This window comes from Salvia miltiorrhiza, chromosome 1 (genome assembly GCF_028751815.1).
Source record: "Salvia miltiorrhiza cultivar Shanhuang (shh) chromosome 1, IMPLAD_Smil_shh, whole genome shotgun sequence".
Classification (NCBI taxonomy): Eukaryota; Viridiplantae; Streptophyta; class Magnoliopsida; order Lamiales; family Lamiaceae; genus Salvia; species Salvia miltiorrhiza.
The window spans coordinates 18,963,749-18,982,327 of record NC_080387.1 but is presented as its reverse complement, the minus strand read 5'-3'; the positions used below and the strand labels follow the sequence as shown (position 1 = coordinate 18,982,327).

Here is an 18,579-nt window from a genome sequence, read left to right as displayed (position 1 = left end):
AAGTAGTGAACCCGTAAGTCTATTTTGTTTGCGCTTTTTTTGTAGTTGAACTGGAACAAGTGTTCATGAAATTTGCATGTCTATTTTATTTGCAGTGATACATTTGCATTATTTATACATCATGGAGGTCACTTTGAGGATTATGGGGGGTTTCCGGTTTATGCTAAGGGTTTTTACTTGGGGCTTTTCGACTTGGTACCTAGTACCTTTGATTATGCCAAACTTTGTCGTGCTGTAAAGTATGTAGGATATGGGTCATGGACTAACCTATTTTTTAGGTATCCTAGAACAAATACCTTTGTTAAGATTGTAGGGGATAGTGAAGTTAAGCAAATGTTGAATCTTTTGAATGATGGGATATCCGTGGTTAGTGTGTATGTGGAAGGGGACATTGATAGTGGCTCTGGTAGATTGCAAAATAACATAGGGAATATTGATGTAACACACAATGCAGTGTTTACTGATCCAAGAGAAAGAAATGAGCAAGTAAACAATGACTTTGTTGAGGGTAGTTTAATACAGTCAGTGATGATAGAGCCTGAAATTGAGCCAACCCAGGTTGGGGATGGGGAATTAACACAATTAGAAAATCCAGTCCACAATGAAGATGAAGGGATGGTTAGTGATGTTGATAGCTTAGATGACATATTGGATTCTGTTGAATAAGAGTATATTGAGAAGGAGAGAATGAGATAGTAGAGGGTAGGCAGAGGGTAGAAAAGGAGAGACATAGGGCAGAAGAGGGTAGGTAAATGGCAGAAAATGAGAGACATAGGGCAGAAGAGGAGAGACAGGGGCTTGAAGAGGGTAGAGTGGAGGATGAAGATAGTGAGGATGGGCTAAGTGATCAAGACCTAGACAATGATGATCCTGAATACTTGAATGCTAGGAGAATGAATAGGGAAACAAATGCAGAGGAAATGCAGAGGTTGATGCAACAGTTAAATGAGCCAGTGATAGATAATGAGCCTGACAGTGAATATGAAGCTAGTGAATTCAGCAATTATTAACTATTGAAATGTTATTTGTTAGGTTTGTTGTTGATGTAGACAAGACCACTTGCACATGTAGAGAGTGGGACCTAACGGGTATACCATGCATTCATGCCATGAGTGCACTGCATTACATGGGGAGGGATCCAATCGAAGTTGTACATGAATACTACCATGTGGCCACATATTTGAAGGCATATGAAGTTGGCTTAGAGCCATGCAGAGGTGAAAGCATGTGGCCAGTGGTTGAAAGCTTCAAGGTGAAACCTCCAGAGGCAAGAAGGATGCCTGGTAGGCCCAAAAAGAAGAGGTTGAGGTCAGCTACTGAAAGGGAAGGCAGAAATCCGCATCAACTGTCTAGAGGAGGGATGGTCATGACCTGCAGAAGGTGTGGAAATGCAGGCCACAACAAAAGAAATTGCCAAAATCTTACTCTAGAAATTCCACCTCCTCCCAAGGTAACAAGTTGTTGCTTTCAACATTTATAATTCATATATGAATTACTCATAGACATTTCTTGTAAAATTGTAGAACAAAGTTGGAAGGCCTTCTAAAACAAGGGCGGAGGACATGCCAAGCTCTTCATCTACCAGGGGAAGATTCAGCAGAGGCAGTGGCAGAGGGGGTGGAAGATCAGGGAGAGGCAGTGCAAGGGGTGGAAGAAGTGATGTATTTTTCAGAGAGAGAAACACGACAAGGTCTGGGCTTGGTCTTTACATAAGTGAGGCAACAAGAAATTAGTACATCAATACATCATCAAGTTCAAGGGACGTGAGGGTTGTGCAAACTAGGAGCAAAACTGCACAAGCACCAAATGATCAACAATAATGAATGACATCTAATCTTCTTTTTGTAACTCCTTTTGTAATGAAGAAACATGTACTTGAACTTCATATGTTATTAGTGTGTTTATGATGTTAATCAAAAGTACGGATGGCTGTTTTGGGTATTTGGTTTCTTGGTTTACAGTTAACATATGTTATATTGTTGATTCATGTTTGATGGTGAATTTGTAAGAAAAGTAGCATTTCATTCGAAAATAACCATTGCATTCAAAAATAATTGATTCATTAAAACTGCATATCTTACATGAAACCTCACAGAAAGTGGTTCATTGCCAAAACACCAAAAATTAAGACTAACAACAATTTGGTAATCCTAAGTTTCCACTTCAGATTACTAATTTCAAGCTCTTGCTCCTTCATCACAATCTTCATTTCTTCTACATCTGCACATTTCACTTCATACAGTGTCATCAAATCTTCATATTTTTCAGCTTGCATCTCTCCCATAAACTTGCATAATTTCAGCTCCTCGGACACTTTGTCTCGTTGAAGAATTAGCTTGTTTATGCACATCTTATAGTACGAACTAAGCTCTGGATCCTTCCATCTCCAAAATCCACAATTTTCAGCCTAGAAAAAACAGAACAACAAAGTTAAACACTTGTAAAACCAAAACAAAACCTACAAACTCGCAAAGAACATACCTTTGTTCGACTACAACAATAGAATCGCCTCTCAGGATTCTTTTCAGTGTGGGAGGTGTTCATTGTAGCTGCAATTTCATGAACACAAACAACCTGCTGAGAAACTCCGCGATTGAAGCTCGAATTTGAGGAAGAGGAAGTAGACGACATTGCTACGAATCAATATCCCTATTTTTTAGGTCGAAAACTCCTTTACAAGCATGCGGACTATTCTTCTACACTGATTCGCTCATGAATCTCTCCAATTCCATCGATTTCATGAAGAACCCTGGATGGGTATAGTCCTAATCGAAAAATGAGGGTTTAATTCGAAATCTGAGTGTTATTACATGGCGAAACGACGTTGTTTCTTTTAATTAGAAACGGCGTCGTTTCTTTTTTTCATTCCGGCTTCCAACTGTGCAAAATCCAGCGCCACGCTGTCATTTCCCGGTGACACGTCATTTAAAATTTGGGAAAAACCGACGACGGGTGCTAAATCAGACAAAAAAAAAGGTTAGGTAATTAGACGCAAGACCTTAGAAAATGGAAGCGAAAACCAATTTCGAGTAAACGTTAGGAATTTACAGGCAATTACCCCTATATATATATATATATATATATATATATATATATTTATATATAAAATTATCTACTCCCTCCGTCCACGAAACAAGTTCACACTTACCTCTAAATTTTTGTCCACAAAATAAGTTCACACTTTGTTTTTTGGACATATTTATCATCCCTTAGTTTTAAAATTACTACATTTTACCTATTGGGCCACCTTATTCCACAATTACTTATGTAATTAGTCTCCCCTACACTAATTATTATTATTATTATTATTATTATTATTATTATTATTATTATTATTATTATTATTATTATTATTATTATTATTATTGTTGTTGTTGTTGTTGTTGTTAAATGCCTTTAAGCTAATGAAAAAATTAGTAAAAATAATCAAAACACATTAACACTACCATTTTAGTCTTTTACACCACTTTTACACCAACTTTTTCAGCTTTCTTAGTTTCCGTGAGCATCAAGTGTGAACTTGTTTCGTGGACGGAGGGAGTATATTATAAATATAATTCGAATTTCGGATTTTAAAAGTATCAATCCGATCCGAAATTTGCTTAAAATTCAATTCAATCCGGTTCGAAAATCCTAACGAAATTTTAAATTTCTATTTGGTTCAGATAAGATATTTGGATATTTTGCTCGCTCCTAATTTTCACCATTCTCAATATACTCAATAATTTTTTCTCTACTCTTAATACATTCACCAATTTTTTTTCTTAAAATTTGTGTCACCTCCCTCCTATAAAGTTCTTTTGTGGATGGAGGGAGTATATAAAAAAAAAAGTAACAATTCATCCATCATAGTATTATGAATTTTCAAAAGAATTCAGCTAAAAATTTTAATTCTAAAATTCAACATATTCAACTTATTCAACTTATAAAATATAAATACAAAAAACAAAAACATTTCCCGCGCTCGACTTTTATTAATGAAAAAATAGAAATCCCAATTCTCCCAATTACAGAAACCTAAGCTCGTCGAGAAATCATGGCGGCAAAAGTGTTTAGTGGAGTGACTATATGCCTGTCGCGGAGTCTGGTTCCACCGGAGCTCTTCGACGCGCTGCACGACGCGTTGAAGTTCAACGGTGCCCAAGTTCTCCTCATCTGCGATCCCTCACGCAATGGACCCAACGACTATCACGTCATCGCCTCGCCCGAGCATGTACGCAACTTTATCTGCTTACATCATAGGCTTTCAGTCTGAGGAAAATTTGAATTGCAGTTGCATTGGTTGATTTTTTCTGATATTGGGATGAAATTTTGCAGGAAAAGTTTGAGTATCTCAGGTCGAAGGGCTGTAATTTGCTCGGTATGTTTGTATGCTCATGATTCAAAATTTAAATGAGTTTTGGAACTTAGCTTAGTGGAACACACCCATTCTTAGGTTTGGATGAAAAAGTAACGATAGGAATATAGATATGGTGTCACCTCATTTGAGATTAAGGTATTTATGAACAATTTGATTACATATGTAATATGTTAAAGCAAGATGTTTTGGGGTAATGCTGTGTATTAGAGTTAAGCTTCAGTATCATTAATCATTATCGGAGCCCATTTCAGGTTTTACTTCTCCTTATCAAGGGTGAAATTAGCTCCAACTCTAAGTCTCTAACTGCAAAGTATATAATTTTAATAGTAACATATATGATATAACAAGTTTAGTTGTAAAAACAATTAGAAAGTGATTTTATCAGAAAAGTGGAGAACATCTTCTTGTTTTGGTGCCACATGTCTGATGCCCTAAAAAACACAAAATATTCTCTACCTTCTGAAGCCTTCCCCTTACAAAAATAGAAACTCACAGTGGTAATGCAATATACTGCATGTGATTCTTTTTGTTCTTTTCATTTTCCCTTGAAAATATTTAGATAGGTTGGATAAAGAGTAGATGTGTGATCTACTAGAAGATACAAGGCAGAACGTGTTATTGTTTATAATGGTTTATTAGCGAATCTTATAAGATAGATTAATTTTGAACTTAGAATGACTAGTACTTTCCATCATTTCTAGTTTGTGCTCTAAAATCATGCTTAACCTCTTGAGTTAATTTGCAGTGTTTTTATTTTTAGCTGAAACTTGGTTGTTGCCAGGTCCTCAGTGTGTGTTGTTCTGTGCAAAAGAGCACAGAAAGCTACCTATTCAGGGGTATACTTGCTGCCTTGCACTGGATGGTGTAAATATAGTTATGTCTGGTTTTGAGAAGGATGTAAAGGTACAATGCCACTTAGCTACTCCTATCGGTATCAAATTAAATAAGGCTTACAAAAATCCCTTCTTTTATTCTTGATTAAGCATAAACTAAACTGTATGCATGTCGTTCTTGTTACCTACAATTAATTATTGTATTTTACAAGCTACAACATCACTTTTGTGATGAGTCTCGATATATTCATAGTTCATGAGGGCTTAGAATTTACAGGATAATGCTCTCCTTGTGGACATCTCATGCTTAACATACCAAACTATATTACCCCTCTAAATAACTTATGTGTTGTTGCTGTTCAGCCATGATAACTTTCTATATTACATATAATTTTCACATACCTCATCCTTTGACTTACCTACAAGCTATTTGTAAAAATGTTTTAGAATTTCACTTGCATGTGCTAGAAACACTTTTTAGGTGTGTGTTGGGCTTGGGGAAAGTAAAGCTTATCGCATGAGCCTTTTCCTTTTTCTATTGTAACATTCAAGTCATGAATGTTATCTATGCCTTAGGCCCTTAGCGGATATATATATTCATGCTCATTTGAGAATATGAGATATGGACATTTCTGGATAGTAGGAAGCTTTTATTTTTATTTTTTTTGATCAGGCAAAGTCATGTTAGATGTTAGTAATTAGTTCCCCCATCCACACCAAGAACCACCTTATCTCTCCATTCACCAAATCCACCTTATATCTCCAATCTCCAATTCGCTCCCAAGAGGGATCGAACCCGGGTCACTTCACTTAAGTGAGGACCCGGTGGCCAGTGGGCTAAGCCCCCTGGTTAGTAGGAAGCTTTTATTAACTGAGGTATTGGACATCCGTCCATTCAGTGGATGCCATCTACTGGTTCTTAACACCATGGGCACCATGATATCTTTTAGATTTTACATTTCAATGTTCTCACATTCATCAAAGGCATTTGTAACTTGCCACCTCAACTTTTGTCATAGCCATAGGTATACTTTCTAATTCCATTTCACATATGCCGCATATAATGATTGTTAGCTTATTGACTTGTAGGATGCTATTAGGAAGAAGGTCACTGCTATGGGAGGACAGATGAAAAAAAAAGCATCATCGGATGTCAGTTTCGTAATTGTGAAGGATGTCCTTTGCCAAAAATACAAGGTTTTCTTTTATTGTTTATTTTTCTAGTCCTGGAACTCTATGTGAACCTTTTAGTAATTTGTATATGTGGTGAGGCATATGAGTATATGTGGTTAACATCACAGAAGTGACATTTGTAGTTGAAGTAAGATACAACCTTATCATTAAAATTATGAATGGAACCCAAAGAAAAGAGGTTGAGTTATCATTAATTAATTTCATCGAGATTTTATGTAATGTTGAAAATGATTTTGTTTAAAAAATTTGTTTTATAGCTCTTTTCGTGTATTTCAATTTTCTGCTTACTTTTAATCTTTTGATAAGGGAATAGATCTAATTCATGAAGTGCATTTATGCTCAACTGTGAGGTGCCATTGATCTAGTAGTACATTATTGATTTTGTTGCTAATCCTTGGGCTGGTGTTTGAGTCGTTAAAATGTAATGGATTTATTTAAATTCGTATAGCTTTGTTAGGTGGTCTATCAGTGTATGTACCTTTGTAAAATATAGCATCCTGATTTTTTGCCTGGAGAACTAGGTTAGGATTAAAGTTAGAAGACAGACGAATTTGCGTCAATGTTTGGCATGAGGATGTTGCATGTTTCAAGTAATGCATCAGTATTTTTTTGGTCAATAAACAAATAAATTTAAAGATCGCATGATGGTGGACTCGAAACTAAGACCTTTGGCCTTAGGCATTAACCACTCTACCATTGTCCTACTTTTCTTATTGTTTTTTTTTTTTTTTTTTTTATTATTATTATTATTATTATTATTATTATTATTATTATTATTAAATAAAAAATTAAAAGGCCGCGCCATAGGGGACTCGAACCCAAGACCTTTGGCTTTGGGCATTAACCCCTTACCGCTTGGCCAAAACACACACACACGCGCAAAGGAATTTGGGTGATGCCTTCTTTTCTTGCAAAGGAGAATTGGAAACTTAAGTAGAGGCTAGTAAGGGGCTTCCGGACCTCGAAAGAAGAATATGCTACAAAGAATGCAGGAGAATAGGGACATCAATATTATGATTACACCAGAAGAAGACTTGCCCTTTCTCCATTTCCTGAAAATAGCAATGCTGTGAGTTTGAAGTAATCAAGCCCTGTTGTAACTTGTAAGTGTAACAACACTGTAGGAAGGCATCACTTTTGTTTAACACCTTTGTCGGGATAGCTGAACTATAATTTGGTCTAAGAATTTCTAACTAAGTGGTGGACTCACCTTGAGTTGAAGAACTGTATTTCAGCCTAGGTGTGCATAGCACTCCTTTCGTATATATCTGTATCCATAACTCCAAAATTCAGCCTTCAGAAAGCTACAATATTATAAATTAGAACTTGCTTATCTAATATACTGCTACCCAAGACTGGGGGTAGGTATTCATTAGCAATATGTTCATCTCTTTGTTCGCGGTGTTCATTCCAGCAAATTCCAACCTGACATCCTTTCCCATATTTGAGTGAACCTACCAATTTTCAAGCATTAAATACGGCAGATATGACAATTTTTTTTGCAGATGATGTGATTATGATGAGAATTTTATTGTTATTATAACCACTTGAGATTATATGATAAATAACTTTACTTTCTTCTCCACCACACTTCCCTTTCTGGCCCCATGAACCGAATTACTTCCCCCTCTCCCATTATATAATCTTTATACATTAATCATGGAAAGCTCCAATAAAAACATTATCCTTTTGGTAGTAAACCAATCTTTAATGAAATTGGTGCCACATTTCCATGTCTCTCCATAAAAACGAGCTCGAACCATGTTGTAGAGAAATTGAGCAAACAAAAGTCATCAGTGACAGAAAATAAGAAGATGATAGTGGCTAATGTTAGTGGACTGGTGGTGGTGTGTGGTTGCTGCCAGTGTTGTGTAATTGTCTTATATATGGTTTGGTTCAAATAAAACCATTTTTAACCTATAAATAAGAATCGTTTTTAGCCCTTATATTTTGAAGATCTATGATGATGTGTTCGTGTTCCGATCCACCGAGTTATGAATTCATCATTTTTCACAACAAATTCATCATTTTTCAGCATGTATATCTAATCAAAATAACCCTCTTGACCTTTTGGTCGTGCGTTCAAGCCCCATGGGGGGCGTGAATACAATTAATATGAATTCATCATTTTTCACAACAAATTTACCATTCTATAATAGTTTGTATTTTAAAATTTAAGGGGGTTTGTAGGATGACCAACCCCTATATATACCCCAGATTTTGAACGAAACTATTAAATAGATTCCCAGTTCGGATGGAACTGTTCACTCAAACTCAAATTCACTCGAGCTATTATATGTTTTGCACTCAATTTCAGATTATGTTGCCATTGTCCTAAGAACAGGGAGGAACAAATAACGAGAGTGAGAGAAATAAGAAAAAGGAAATCCAAACAGAGAGTGAAGAAAATATCCACATGATAGTTCGATTGGTTAATTCTCCTAACTTGTTCATTTTTGTTCTCCTTGCAATGTTTTTGCAGTGGGCCCTAACCCAAGTGAAAAAACCAATGCTCACAATAGATTGGCTGGAGCAATGTTGGAAAGAACACCGTGTAGTTCCTCAGGAACCTTATAGGGTTCTTCCTTTTGCTGGATTGACGATATGCGTTAGTGGAATCCCTGCAGGTTGGAATTTAGTTATCTTTTTTTTCCCTTTTCTTCGTAACTACAAGAAAGGTGTAAATTATCTTTTTTATTTGACTTTTTTTAGATGAACGCAAGGAAGTGGAGAAGCTTGTCGTACAAAATGGTGGGATATATTCCGCTGAGCTGACCAAGAGATGCTCTCATTTGATATGCGATATATCCTATCTTGTGGTTTTTGTTCTTTTGAATATCAACTTACCCACTTGTTTGTGCTTGCTACTTCAGTATTACTTAGTTTGAAGTCGGAATCCGAGTTTCAGTTATATCGTGATTCCTTGTAGTATCTGGTTTTTCACTCTTTTACAGTATTCTCTTTTGGCGTAATATTTTATTCGTTTTTTCCTCTTTCTTTTGTGTGTGTGTGTGTTTGTCCTGTAGCTTCTTTCTGAATGCATCTGTTGTTCCATTAATATCTTTTTGCATGTGATCTGTGGTCCACAATTTATAATTCTTCAACTGCAAATGGTTTCTTCATGTTTTTTTTTTTAATTTGTTGATGCTTTATTTGTCTTTCAAATATATAAATATTTGAGTGTTTTGTGATTGCTATTTGCTATGCTACCCAGGGACTCTTTAACATTTATGTTTACCTTACGCCCAGCATATAATCTTGAATATTGGTGTCCTTAATTTCTCGAAAGCTCCTGAAGGTGACAAGTATACAGTTGCAAAAAGATGGCGTATCATATACATAGTTAACAGGAAATGGTTTCATCAGTCTATTGCCAGAAGAGGTACAATCTTGCATAGTTCTGCAGCATTCTGCTTCAGTTCCCTACTGGATTAGCTTTTTGATGGATACTGACACTAATTTTGATTTCCCTCATTATTTTCTTGGGTTTTCACTTGGTCAAATGGATAAATAGCATGCCTAATGGAAGATTCCTTCCCTGTTCAACATCCATCTTCTGTTAGTACTTTGAAGACATTGGAGCATCATACTCAAGGCAAAGGCACCAGAAATTCACAGCCTACCTCATCATCTATCCCCACTGCCTCAGAATCCGACACCAATCTTTTTGCTCAGGATTTGGAACCTGATGTGGAGAATCTCCTGACAAACATCCGTTGCACGTCTTCTGAGGTTCCTCACATATCCAAAAAGGGAAATGATCCACCCACTGATAAGCAGAAAAATGGTTCCGATTTTACTCGATGCATTGCTGATGATTCTCAAAGTGAGGATGATGATCTATACTTGTCTGAGTGCAGAATTCTACTTTTAGGCTTTGAGGCATCTGAATTGCGGAAGCTAGTCAACATGATTCGCCGGGGTGGGGGCTCTCGTTATATGTCTGTTAGGGAGAAATTAACTCACGTGGTAGTTGGAATTCCATCGGAAAAGTAAGATATTTGATTATATGGATGAACTGCTTGTTTCACATATATTACTATATAAGTTCCAGTAAACAAGTTTTCAACATGTATTCTGGAAATAATTGTAAAAGATATAAGCTTGAGTGTCTAAAATCTATTTACTTGAAATGCTATATGGAAATCTTGTCTTTTCAGCTGCCATAAATATGCTAATACAATGTCAAATTGTGTCTGTGCAGTTTTTAATCAACTTCAGGGTGAATCTTTGTTGCCCTTTATGTACAACACACTGAAAGTGAAATACCTTGTCCTCTTTGTACAAATTATTTTACCTGGTTGTGATTAACATGCCAGTAATGGTTATCAATTACAGATATAGTGCATGGCCCATTACTCAACTCAAAGAATGTGCAATCAGGCACTTGGTCACTAATTTTTATCATGGTAAACGGTTATGCAGTGAAATTAAGGAAATACGGAGCCTTGCAGCTTTTGGAGTTATAAGTATTGTCAAAACGTCATGGCTTGAAGAATGCACCATCAAAAAGAAAGAGGTCCCTGTGTTTCAGGGTCACATTGCTTATGATTTACTTCTTCCAAAAGGTTCAATCTGGTTTTGAACTCTGTTTAGATTAATATGATATTTTCTTCTTTTAGCAGTTTTGACATCCACCCTTCTTTACCCTATTCACAGATTCCATAGTCTTTAATGGGAGTACTGCAGCTAGCACGACAAGTTTGAAAGAGGGGAATTCCTCCGCTTCTCAGCTTGTTGACAATAACATAGTTAAGAACAAGAATTCTCAATCAGATGTATTATTTGGTAAGAGCAGATAAAATATTCATCACTATGAGCAGCCTCTCCGAATATATACTTCTAATTGCATCATGTTTCAAGGTTTGAAAGAAGACGCTAAGGTGAAGGTGCAAAGCAGATTGAACAATGGTATTAAACATATGAAGTCCTCAACTGTATTTAGGGGGAAGCTCTTCCGTTTTTCAAGCACTTTTCCCGAAGAACAAGTAAGCTGATTTGTTCATTAATTTTAAAATATATTAGCCCCTCATACATCCCTTTTCCTTTTCCCCCTGGTACCATTGTTGGCTTTCTGAATTTAAAACCTCGTGATCATGTTAGACTTCAATTTTAACATTATTTGGAGTTTGAATCTAAATGTAGTTCCTCCAGTGTACCTAGATGCTCTCGTTCCCTAACATATTATTTTAAAATATAGGCAAAAATATTCAAAATAACACAAACTATCGGCCAACCTTCTAAAATATCCCATACTATTACTATCACTTATATCAAATAATACCTTATACTTCCTCAAATTTTAATCCAAATCTGACCCCATTAGATATTGACTAACAGGACCGCCACCGGTTTTGTTGACTAGATCAGATCAGTTCACTTGGCATCCACATAGATATTAAAAGGGTGACTTTCTTTAAAATGATTAAAAAAAAAATCTTTAAGCTTTCTCTTAACTAAGTGCAATTTTATTAAATCTTATGGACAAATAGTCTATGTTTCTCGTAAAAATTCTCATAGACCCAACATACCATTTCTTCTATACAAAATCATGTTTTCTTTTTTTTCCTCTAAATAATCAACTGTATTTTCTCAACTCGTCGGCAAAGACCATCATTGTGTACCCATGAACAAATAGAAATAGCAGTAAATAGAAGGGTTATTAACTTATTATTAAATTGTAGCCCAAACTTTAACCCCATGTAATGTGACCCTATGCTAGAGGGAATGTCAATTGTTACTTATAAAGCTTTACTTGTTCATAGGCCTTTGCTGCTATTTGATATTCTTTATTGGTTAATTCTTCTATGTTTTGGCAATTGCCTCAACCAAAGTTTGATATTCTTTGTTTGACTTCATGGTTTTCCCTCCAGAGACCCGAAATAGTGATGTGGGTTACTGAAGGTGGTGGTGAGGTTGTTTCAGATCAAAACAGAAAAATTGTGCACTTTATTGTCGAGCGCCATGGTGTAGTTTCCTGTCTGACCCATGCATCCTGGATTTCTTATATTACCACTCACTGGATTCATTCTTGTCTAGAGGTACTAATCCTTGCTCTGTCTAATTAGCATAGTGGATGGTTTGCACTTAAATCTTGAGAAAGTGACCGCTTACTGCCAAATAAAAATCCAGTGATTTTGGTGTAAACCTTCATAGTCCTGCTGAGTTTGTTCGTGCTGTTAATTTGTATTGGTCCTATTATCTCTTAGTTTATAGAATTAATGTCTTTTATCCTCTAAAAGTCTGAAAGGTTTCCACATTCACACCTTCGAAAATTATAATGTTTAACTCAAAGCTATCAGCTTCAAAGTATCTAAAGTTATGCAATGAAAATCCAACTGATTAAGTTGCCATTAGTTTATGAGAATAAGTGGGATGCTACTATTTGGGGCACATTCTTTGGTCCCTACTTCCAGAATAATTAGATTTGATGTTTCTTGGAATGTTGTGAAATAAAAATTTGTTTTCAAAATTTCCTAATTGACTATTGCTAAAGACACCAAATGGGAAATAACTAAAAGGACAAACTGAAACCTTTTTAATTCTCATCTAGAATCCCATGCCTCCGTATCTCATATTTTAATACTGACGTACGATTATTAAAACATTGTGTTTGCCTTTATTCCAAGCACAATAGTACTCCTACTACTGTAAATTAATAGACTATACATAGAATTTCGCTGGCAAACATCTTTATAGTTTAAGGATTACTGAACATATAAGTTGGGAATAGGAAGAGAATTGAGGAGTATTTAAATGTCCATGGTGATTTTGTTTCAATTTGTTCGATACATGTTAGTATCTTTGAGATTTTTCTGGACATGTTGCTGAGAGACCATCTACTTGGACAGGGTTAGTGACAGTTTTACCCCGTAGAGTTGTAGACCATAGTGTCGAGTATCATTAATAATCTCAATGAGAAGTAAAAGGTCTAGAAACTTCTTCTTTTTGAGAGCCTCAAGCCTATATCTTCGTCATTGTTTTTTCTTCTCTTTATAGAATATAGCTGTTGTATACTATAAAGGAGTTAACTGGTCTAAAAAAGCTAATGTATTTTCCACCAGTTTAAGTGTTGTGATCCTTAAAACAAAAATCCGAAAATAATGCCATCTTCACGCTGTTGTTTGTAGAATGAATTTCTGGTAATCTCCTGAATGCATTCGTCTGTATAGAATATATCTGAACAATCAAAGGGCCCGGCTCAAATTTACTTATTATACTTGAAATCGTATTTAGGATGACCCCCTTAAATAAATGTAGGATTAGTTTGATTTACCAAAGTGTATTAGATCTGATTCCTGAGTTGGTAGAACCCAAGCTACACTAATGGCAGGGTGCACGGGCAAGGTGTTGTAGGTAGTATGCACTATTCACACCATTGAAAAGACCCATCTGAGTCATTAATTTACTGTGGAAAAATAGGATGCAGTTTATCACTACATATGCAACTGCCAAAGTGTTTTCTTTTAGCTTCTCTTTTAGCTATAATCCTCAAAGGAGGAGGTTTGGTTTGAGTGATAAGGCATGATTGATAAAATAATCCAACATAACAAAGTGTTTGGTTTGCATAGTTCAGCCCATGATGAATAACTCGGCCCGTACTTTAATCATCCTCCAATTCTATCAATCTTATTTATCCCATCCACCAAACCAAACGCCCCCAAAGGATGCAACTCTTGACGTCATAGTCCCTTCCCCTCCAGAAAGGGACGATGATTGATATATTTGCCAAATTATTTATGTAAGAAATGCATTTAATTCTCCCTAAAAAGTGAAAACATATAAAATCTTCAAGATATCTTTGACTTGAGCTAGTATTAACTGTAATCACTGGTGATGTTACTCGTATTGCTATGAATTTGCTTCCAAGTTGCAAGTACTGCTACTAAACTACATCTCCTTCTCATACAGACTTATGGTTGTGATGTTTGTTGGTACTATGTGCTTTCTCGATTTCACAAAATATTTTTAGTTACAGTTGGGCTTCAGAAACATATATGTGGCCTCATGCATGCCTTCACTCTCAGAAAATAGTATCATACTGGCATGTCTTATACATTTGTAAATCTGGGATGTGGGAATGCTAAAGTATTTGGATTTCTTTTATTGAAGGAGGGGTGTTTGCTGGATATTAGTAGTCACATTCTCTATTCTCCACTTCCATGCAAAATACCATTACCTGGATTTGAAGAATATCGCCTCTGTTTTTCGGGGTATGGCACGAAAGAAAGACAGCTGTTGAGAAATTTGTGCTATGTTCTGGGGGTCAAGTACGCTGAGAAACTTACAAAGAAAGCGACTCATTTATTAAGTAAATTTGCTCATGGTGATAAGTATGAGGCTGCTTGTAGATGGGGAATAAATGTAGTTACAGCTGATTGGATATATGAATGCGCCAAGCAGGTTGTTGTAGCATCTGTATTTCCCTTTTCCTCGATCTTTTTTCACATAATTATTTTTCTAACTTGGTTGCTGTTCATACTGAGACAGAATAAAGTTGTTGATGTGAAAGGGTTTTTCCCTAAAGAGCTTACTTCTCAAGATAGGCAAGAAGGATCTTTTTTTATGAGCCAATACCCTGCTCACTCTGATAGGATTACATCTGTAGATGACATCTCTCAACACCCGAGTCAGCAACAGGATCTGGGAAATGTGCATACCATTGATTCCTTGGTTATAGCAAGAGATGTGGAAATCTGTTCTAGAGGTAGTAAGAGGGCAAGATTATTAGGACAGGATAGTATAAAGCAATCTTCTTGTGACTCCGCCGTCGATAATTTTGTCAGTAGGACGAATCATGCGGAAAACAATACTGAAAATAATGGAGTTTCTTCTGTAGTTCCTGATGTTGCTGCGGCTATAGAGGATTTGTTGGAGCAAACAAGCAAAGTAAGTTTGTGATCTCTTATTTTCTTGTGAAAAGGGTACATGTTTGCTCTTGTTCTGAATGGCATTTCTGATTAGATTCAGGATTTGAAGTCACAGGAGACAAGTGGTAGCCATGAAACTGTATCCTTGTAATTCTTTCAAATGCAAACTTCTTTAAATGCATATGTTGCCCTGAAACTTATCCTTGACTATGAGCAGTTTTTGTCTTCTAATCCTACAATGCTTAGTCAAAGGCATGCTGCTTCCTCTTCTGAACTAGGACCATCAAAGCAATGGATCAACAGGTATCTTGCTGATGCTTTTGTCTGGTTTACACTATGGAACTTGTGGTTCTCGTCTCAGTCAAATTACAATTGCAAATTTAGAATCTCTTGGTTGACTAAATGCCTTTGCTCAATTGTCTTTCATTAAATTATGCATTGTGGAGAGCTAAGTAATGGAAGATCAATGAATTTGGTCAGTTTTCTCATTGGTCTTTCACATTTTGTGGATCTCTCCCTCTCTTATATTCTTGAAGTATTCTGAGAGTGGCTTCATTACTTGGATTAAATTTGCATGACATAGGATACTTCATTTACATTTCTTCTTTCCATCAAAAGATTTGCAGACTATGTCCTCAATTAAAGAATGTGTGCTCTCACCCCCTTTTTTCTACATGAATGCAACAATCTTTCACTCTCAGTATGATCTCCCAACTGCTTACTTCCGTAGTCAGAACTACTAACCTCAGCCACTATAACGAACTCTAGTTTTATGCTTTGTTCTATCTGTCCCTACAAGCTTTCTTGTGGAATTTGATTGTAGACCGGAAGATAAATATTCACTAAATAAATAATGCTGAAAATTGCATAAAAAGTAACTAATACCACTTACATTAAATTGACAAGTTTCAGTTTGTATTATATTACTCATGTATTGGTGCCACTCCAACCTTTTAACCAACTTTATCACATGTGGCATGTGGCTACTGAAGCTCCAACTTGCCACATTATATACCAATCAGAGTATGAAATCTAGAATTCTCACCACAATCTTATTATAAGAAAAAGTGAAAAAATGGGAAGAAGACCAACGAGAAAAAGCAATTAGGAGAAGAACCACAAAGTTGTGATCTAACTTCACATTTATTTAAAAATCTTCCACAAAAAGAATATTTAATGCTGAAGTTTAGCCGTTAAAACAGTAATATTCATTTAATATTACAAATATCAATTCAAAAATATTTCTAGAGCAACTAAGACTTGGACCCCAACAGAATGGATGGCTTAGAAGTGCCATATGCTGCTGCCAGCATGCCAACCCTCGCAGCATTTAGGGTTTATGGTGCAACAAGAGAAAAGTGTTTCTTACAAGGACAAAATTTGCTAGAAAATTGATATTACCATTGGTGATACAAAAATAAGAGCTCAATATCTCTTTCGATACAAATTTAAGTTTAGTATATAATCAAATACTCCCTACGTCCCCCAAATAACTTCCTAGGAGGGAGAGGCACGGGTTTTAAGAAAAAGTTATTGAGTGTATTGGAAGTGGTGAAAAAGTATTATAATTAGTATTGAAAATGGTGAAAAAGTGATATACTCCCTCCGTCTGCTAAAAGTATGGCGCTTTGGCTAGGCACGTGATTTAATAAAATTGGTGATGATTTTGATATAGTGGAGAAATGGTCCCATCACTTTATGAGATGTGTTGAATTTGGGGTGGGTTTTTTGTAAATAAAGAGTGTTTGTAAGGATAAAATATAGAAGTGGATGGTGGGACCATTGCCTAAAAAGGAAAGTGACATAATATTTGCGGACGCCCAATATAGTAATTGTGACATACTTTTGGCGGACGGAGGGAGTAATAAGTATTTGGAGTGGTGAAAAGTAAGAATAAATGGAGTATTATTAGTGGTGGGATAGTGTCCCAAAATTGATAGGAAGTTATTTGGGGGACGGAGGGAGTACAATTTAGTGACCTTTTGTGCAATCGATGTTGTGAAAATGATTGAGGCTGCTGCCTCGAGGCTCTCCTCAAGGTGAGGCAGTCCGAAACCGCCCCAAATAGTCTGCCTCAGTGGTGGTTTAGGATTTCTGCGCCACGTTGGCGTGAGGCGGCTGCCTCGAGGCTCCAAGGCAATGGTGAGGCGGTGCAACGCACAGAAAGTTGAAGCATTGCGCCATCTGCAGTCATTCCCGCTGTCTCATCCTCGCACATAAATATTTGATGAATTGGTTGATTTGGTGTTTATGATTTTAAGACTTATAAACCCTTATTTATATTTTTTGTTCCAGGTTAGAAGAAAGGCATGATGATCCTTCTGATGATGCTGGACAAAGGGGATTTTATGATAATTTTAGTGAAACACAGACTGATTCTCAGGTGATCTCTGGTTTTCTCTCCCCAACTGGAATGGTCCTTTTTTCATTTTTTTAAATTGGCTCGTCCATGTCGAGTGTATCAAGTTTTCTTATATGCTGTGTGCTGATTGGTGATACATACCTGCAGGTGGTTGGTTATGAAGAAGACCTATCTGGTAGGCAAATGATTATTGATAGAGTGAGAACAAGGAGTAGCATGCCCGGCTCATAGTGTTGTGTGTATTGGGACTTGAAGCTATACTGATGAGCAGCAAGTTGATAAAACCAGCACAAAAGGAGTCGAATCATCAACCACAATTAGGGATGTAAATGAATTGAATTGAATCGAAGCGAATACTACTACTGTATTCATGAAACTATTCGAGTATTCGATTACCTTTTTTGAATATTGATTTTGATTTGTGTTCGATTTGAAATGGTATCTGAATCATTTGAGTATTTGAGTCGGTTTTTTGGAGCCTACTCTAAACAGTAATGTTGTCCATAGATTCTCCAATGTTGCCACTCTTCCTCTTGGATTTCTGTCAAGAATAACAGTACAAGTTCTAGCAGCTCTTCAAGGCCAACTGCAACGGCTCTTCAAGATACACTTGCTATGGATTACAAAGTAATTCCACTCTTCTTTTGATTTATTTTTTAAATGTTTGTTAGAATACTTTTTTGTATTTTTTTTTTTTGCATAAGCGTATATAATGACGCCGTCTCTAAGACATGGGATATCCAAAATTTTCACGTCACTAGTTTTATTTGAGCAAAAGATAAAATGGCATAAACATAGATTAAATTAATTTTGTATTTAAAATTGACAGTCATTATTAAGGTACAGTGACACTTATCCTCATAATTTGATCCCCAACCTTTGATATGGACGACGAGGTTGTAATTTTAACCCCAAATAACAAAAAAGATTCAGAAACTTTTAGCTTACTTTTACTAGATA

General features: G+C 36.1%; 3 protein-coding genes across 3 annotated transcripts; 2 read left to right on the top strand and 1 right to left on the bottom strand.

Moving 5' to 3' along the window:
• The first annotated feature begins 995 nt into the window (after positions 1–995).
• On the top strand, positions 996–1,733 carry LOC130993105 (uncharacterized). Its single transcript, XM_057917882.1, has 2 exons — positions 996–1,450; positions 1,524–1,733. The coding sequence occupies exons 1-2, from the start codon at positions 1,019–1,021 to the stop codon at positions 1,731–1,733; spliced, it is 642 nt and encodes a 213-aa protein (XP_057773865.1). The 5' UTR covers positions 996–1,018.
• A 305-nt stretch (positions 1,734–2,038) lies between these two features.
• Positions 2,039–3,062, bottom strand: LOC131006873 (uncharacterized). Its single transcript, XM_057934024.1, has 2 exons — positions 2,482–3,062; positions 2,039–2,407 (listed from the first exon to the last, which is right to left on the bottom strand). The coding sequence occupies exons 1-2, from the start codon at positions 2,629–2,631 to the stop codon at positions 2,090–2,092; spliced, it is 468 nt and encodes a 155-aa protein (XP_057790007.1). The 5' UTR covers positions 2,632–3,062; the 3' UTR covers positions 2,039–2,089.
• A 907-nt stretch (positions 3,063–3,969) lies between these two features.
• Positions 3,970–18,079, top strand: LOC131006872 (uncharacterized). Its single transcript, XM_057934023.1, has 18 exons — positions 3,970–4,213; positions 4,318–4,360; positions 5,142–5,263; positions 6,283–6,390; positions 8,870–9,014; positions 9,100–9,191; positions 9,676–9,769; positions 9,902–10,379; positions 10,813–10,955; positions 11,047–11,175; positions 11,251–11,375; positions 12,261–12,428; positions 14,500–14,790; positions 14,878–15,276; positions 15,352–15,396; positions 15,475–15,560; positions 17,553–17,640; positions 17,767–18,079. The coding sequence occupies exons 1-18, from the start codon at positions 4,037–4,039 to the stop codon at positions 17,848–17,850; spliced, it is 2,817 nt and encodes a 938-aa protein (XP_057790006.1). The 5' UTR covers positions 3,970–4,036; the 3' UTR covers positions 17,851–18,079.
• Positions 18,080–18,579: the final 500 nt, after the last annotated feature.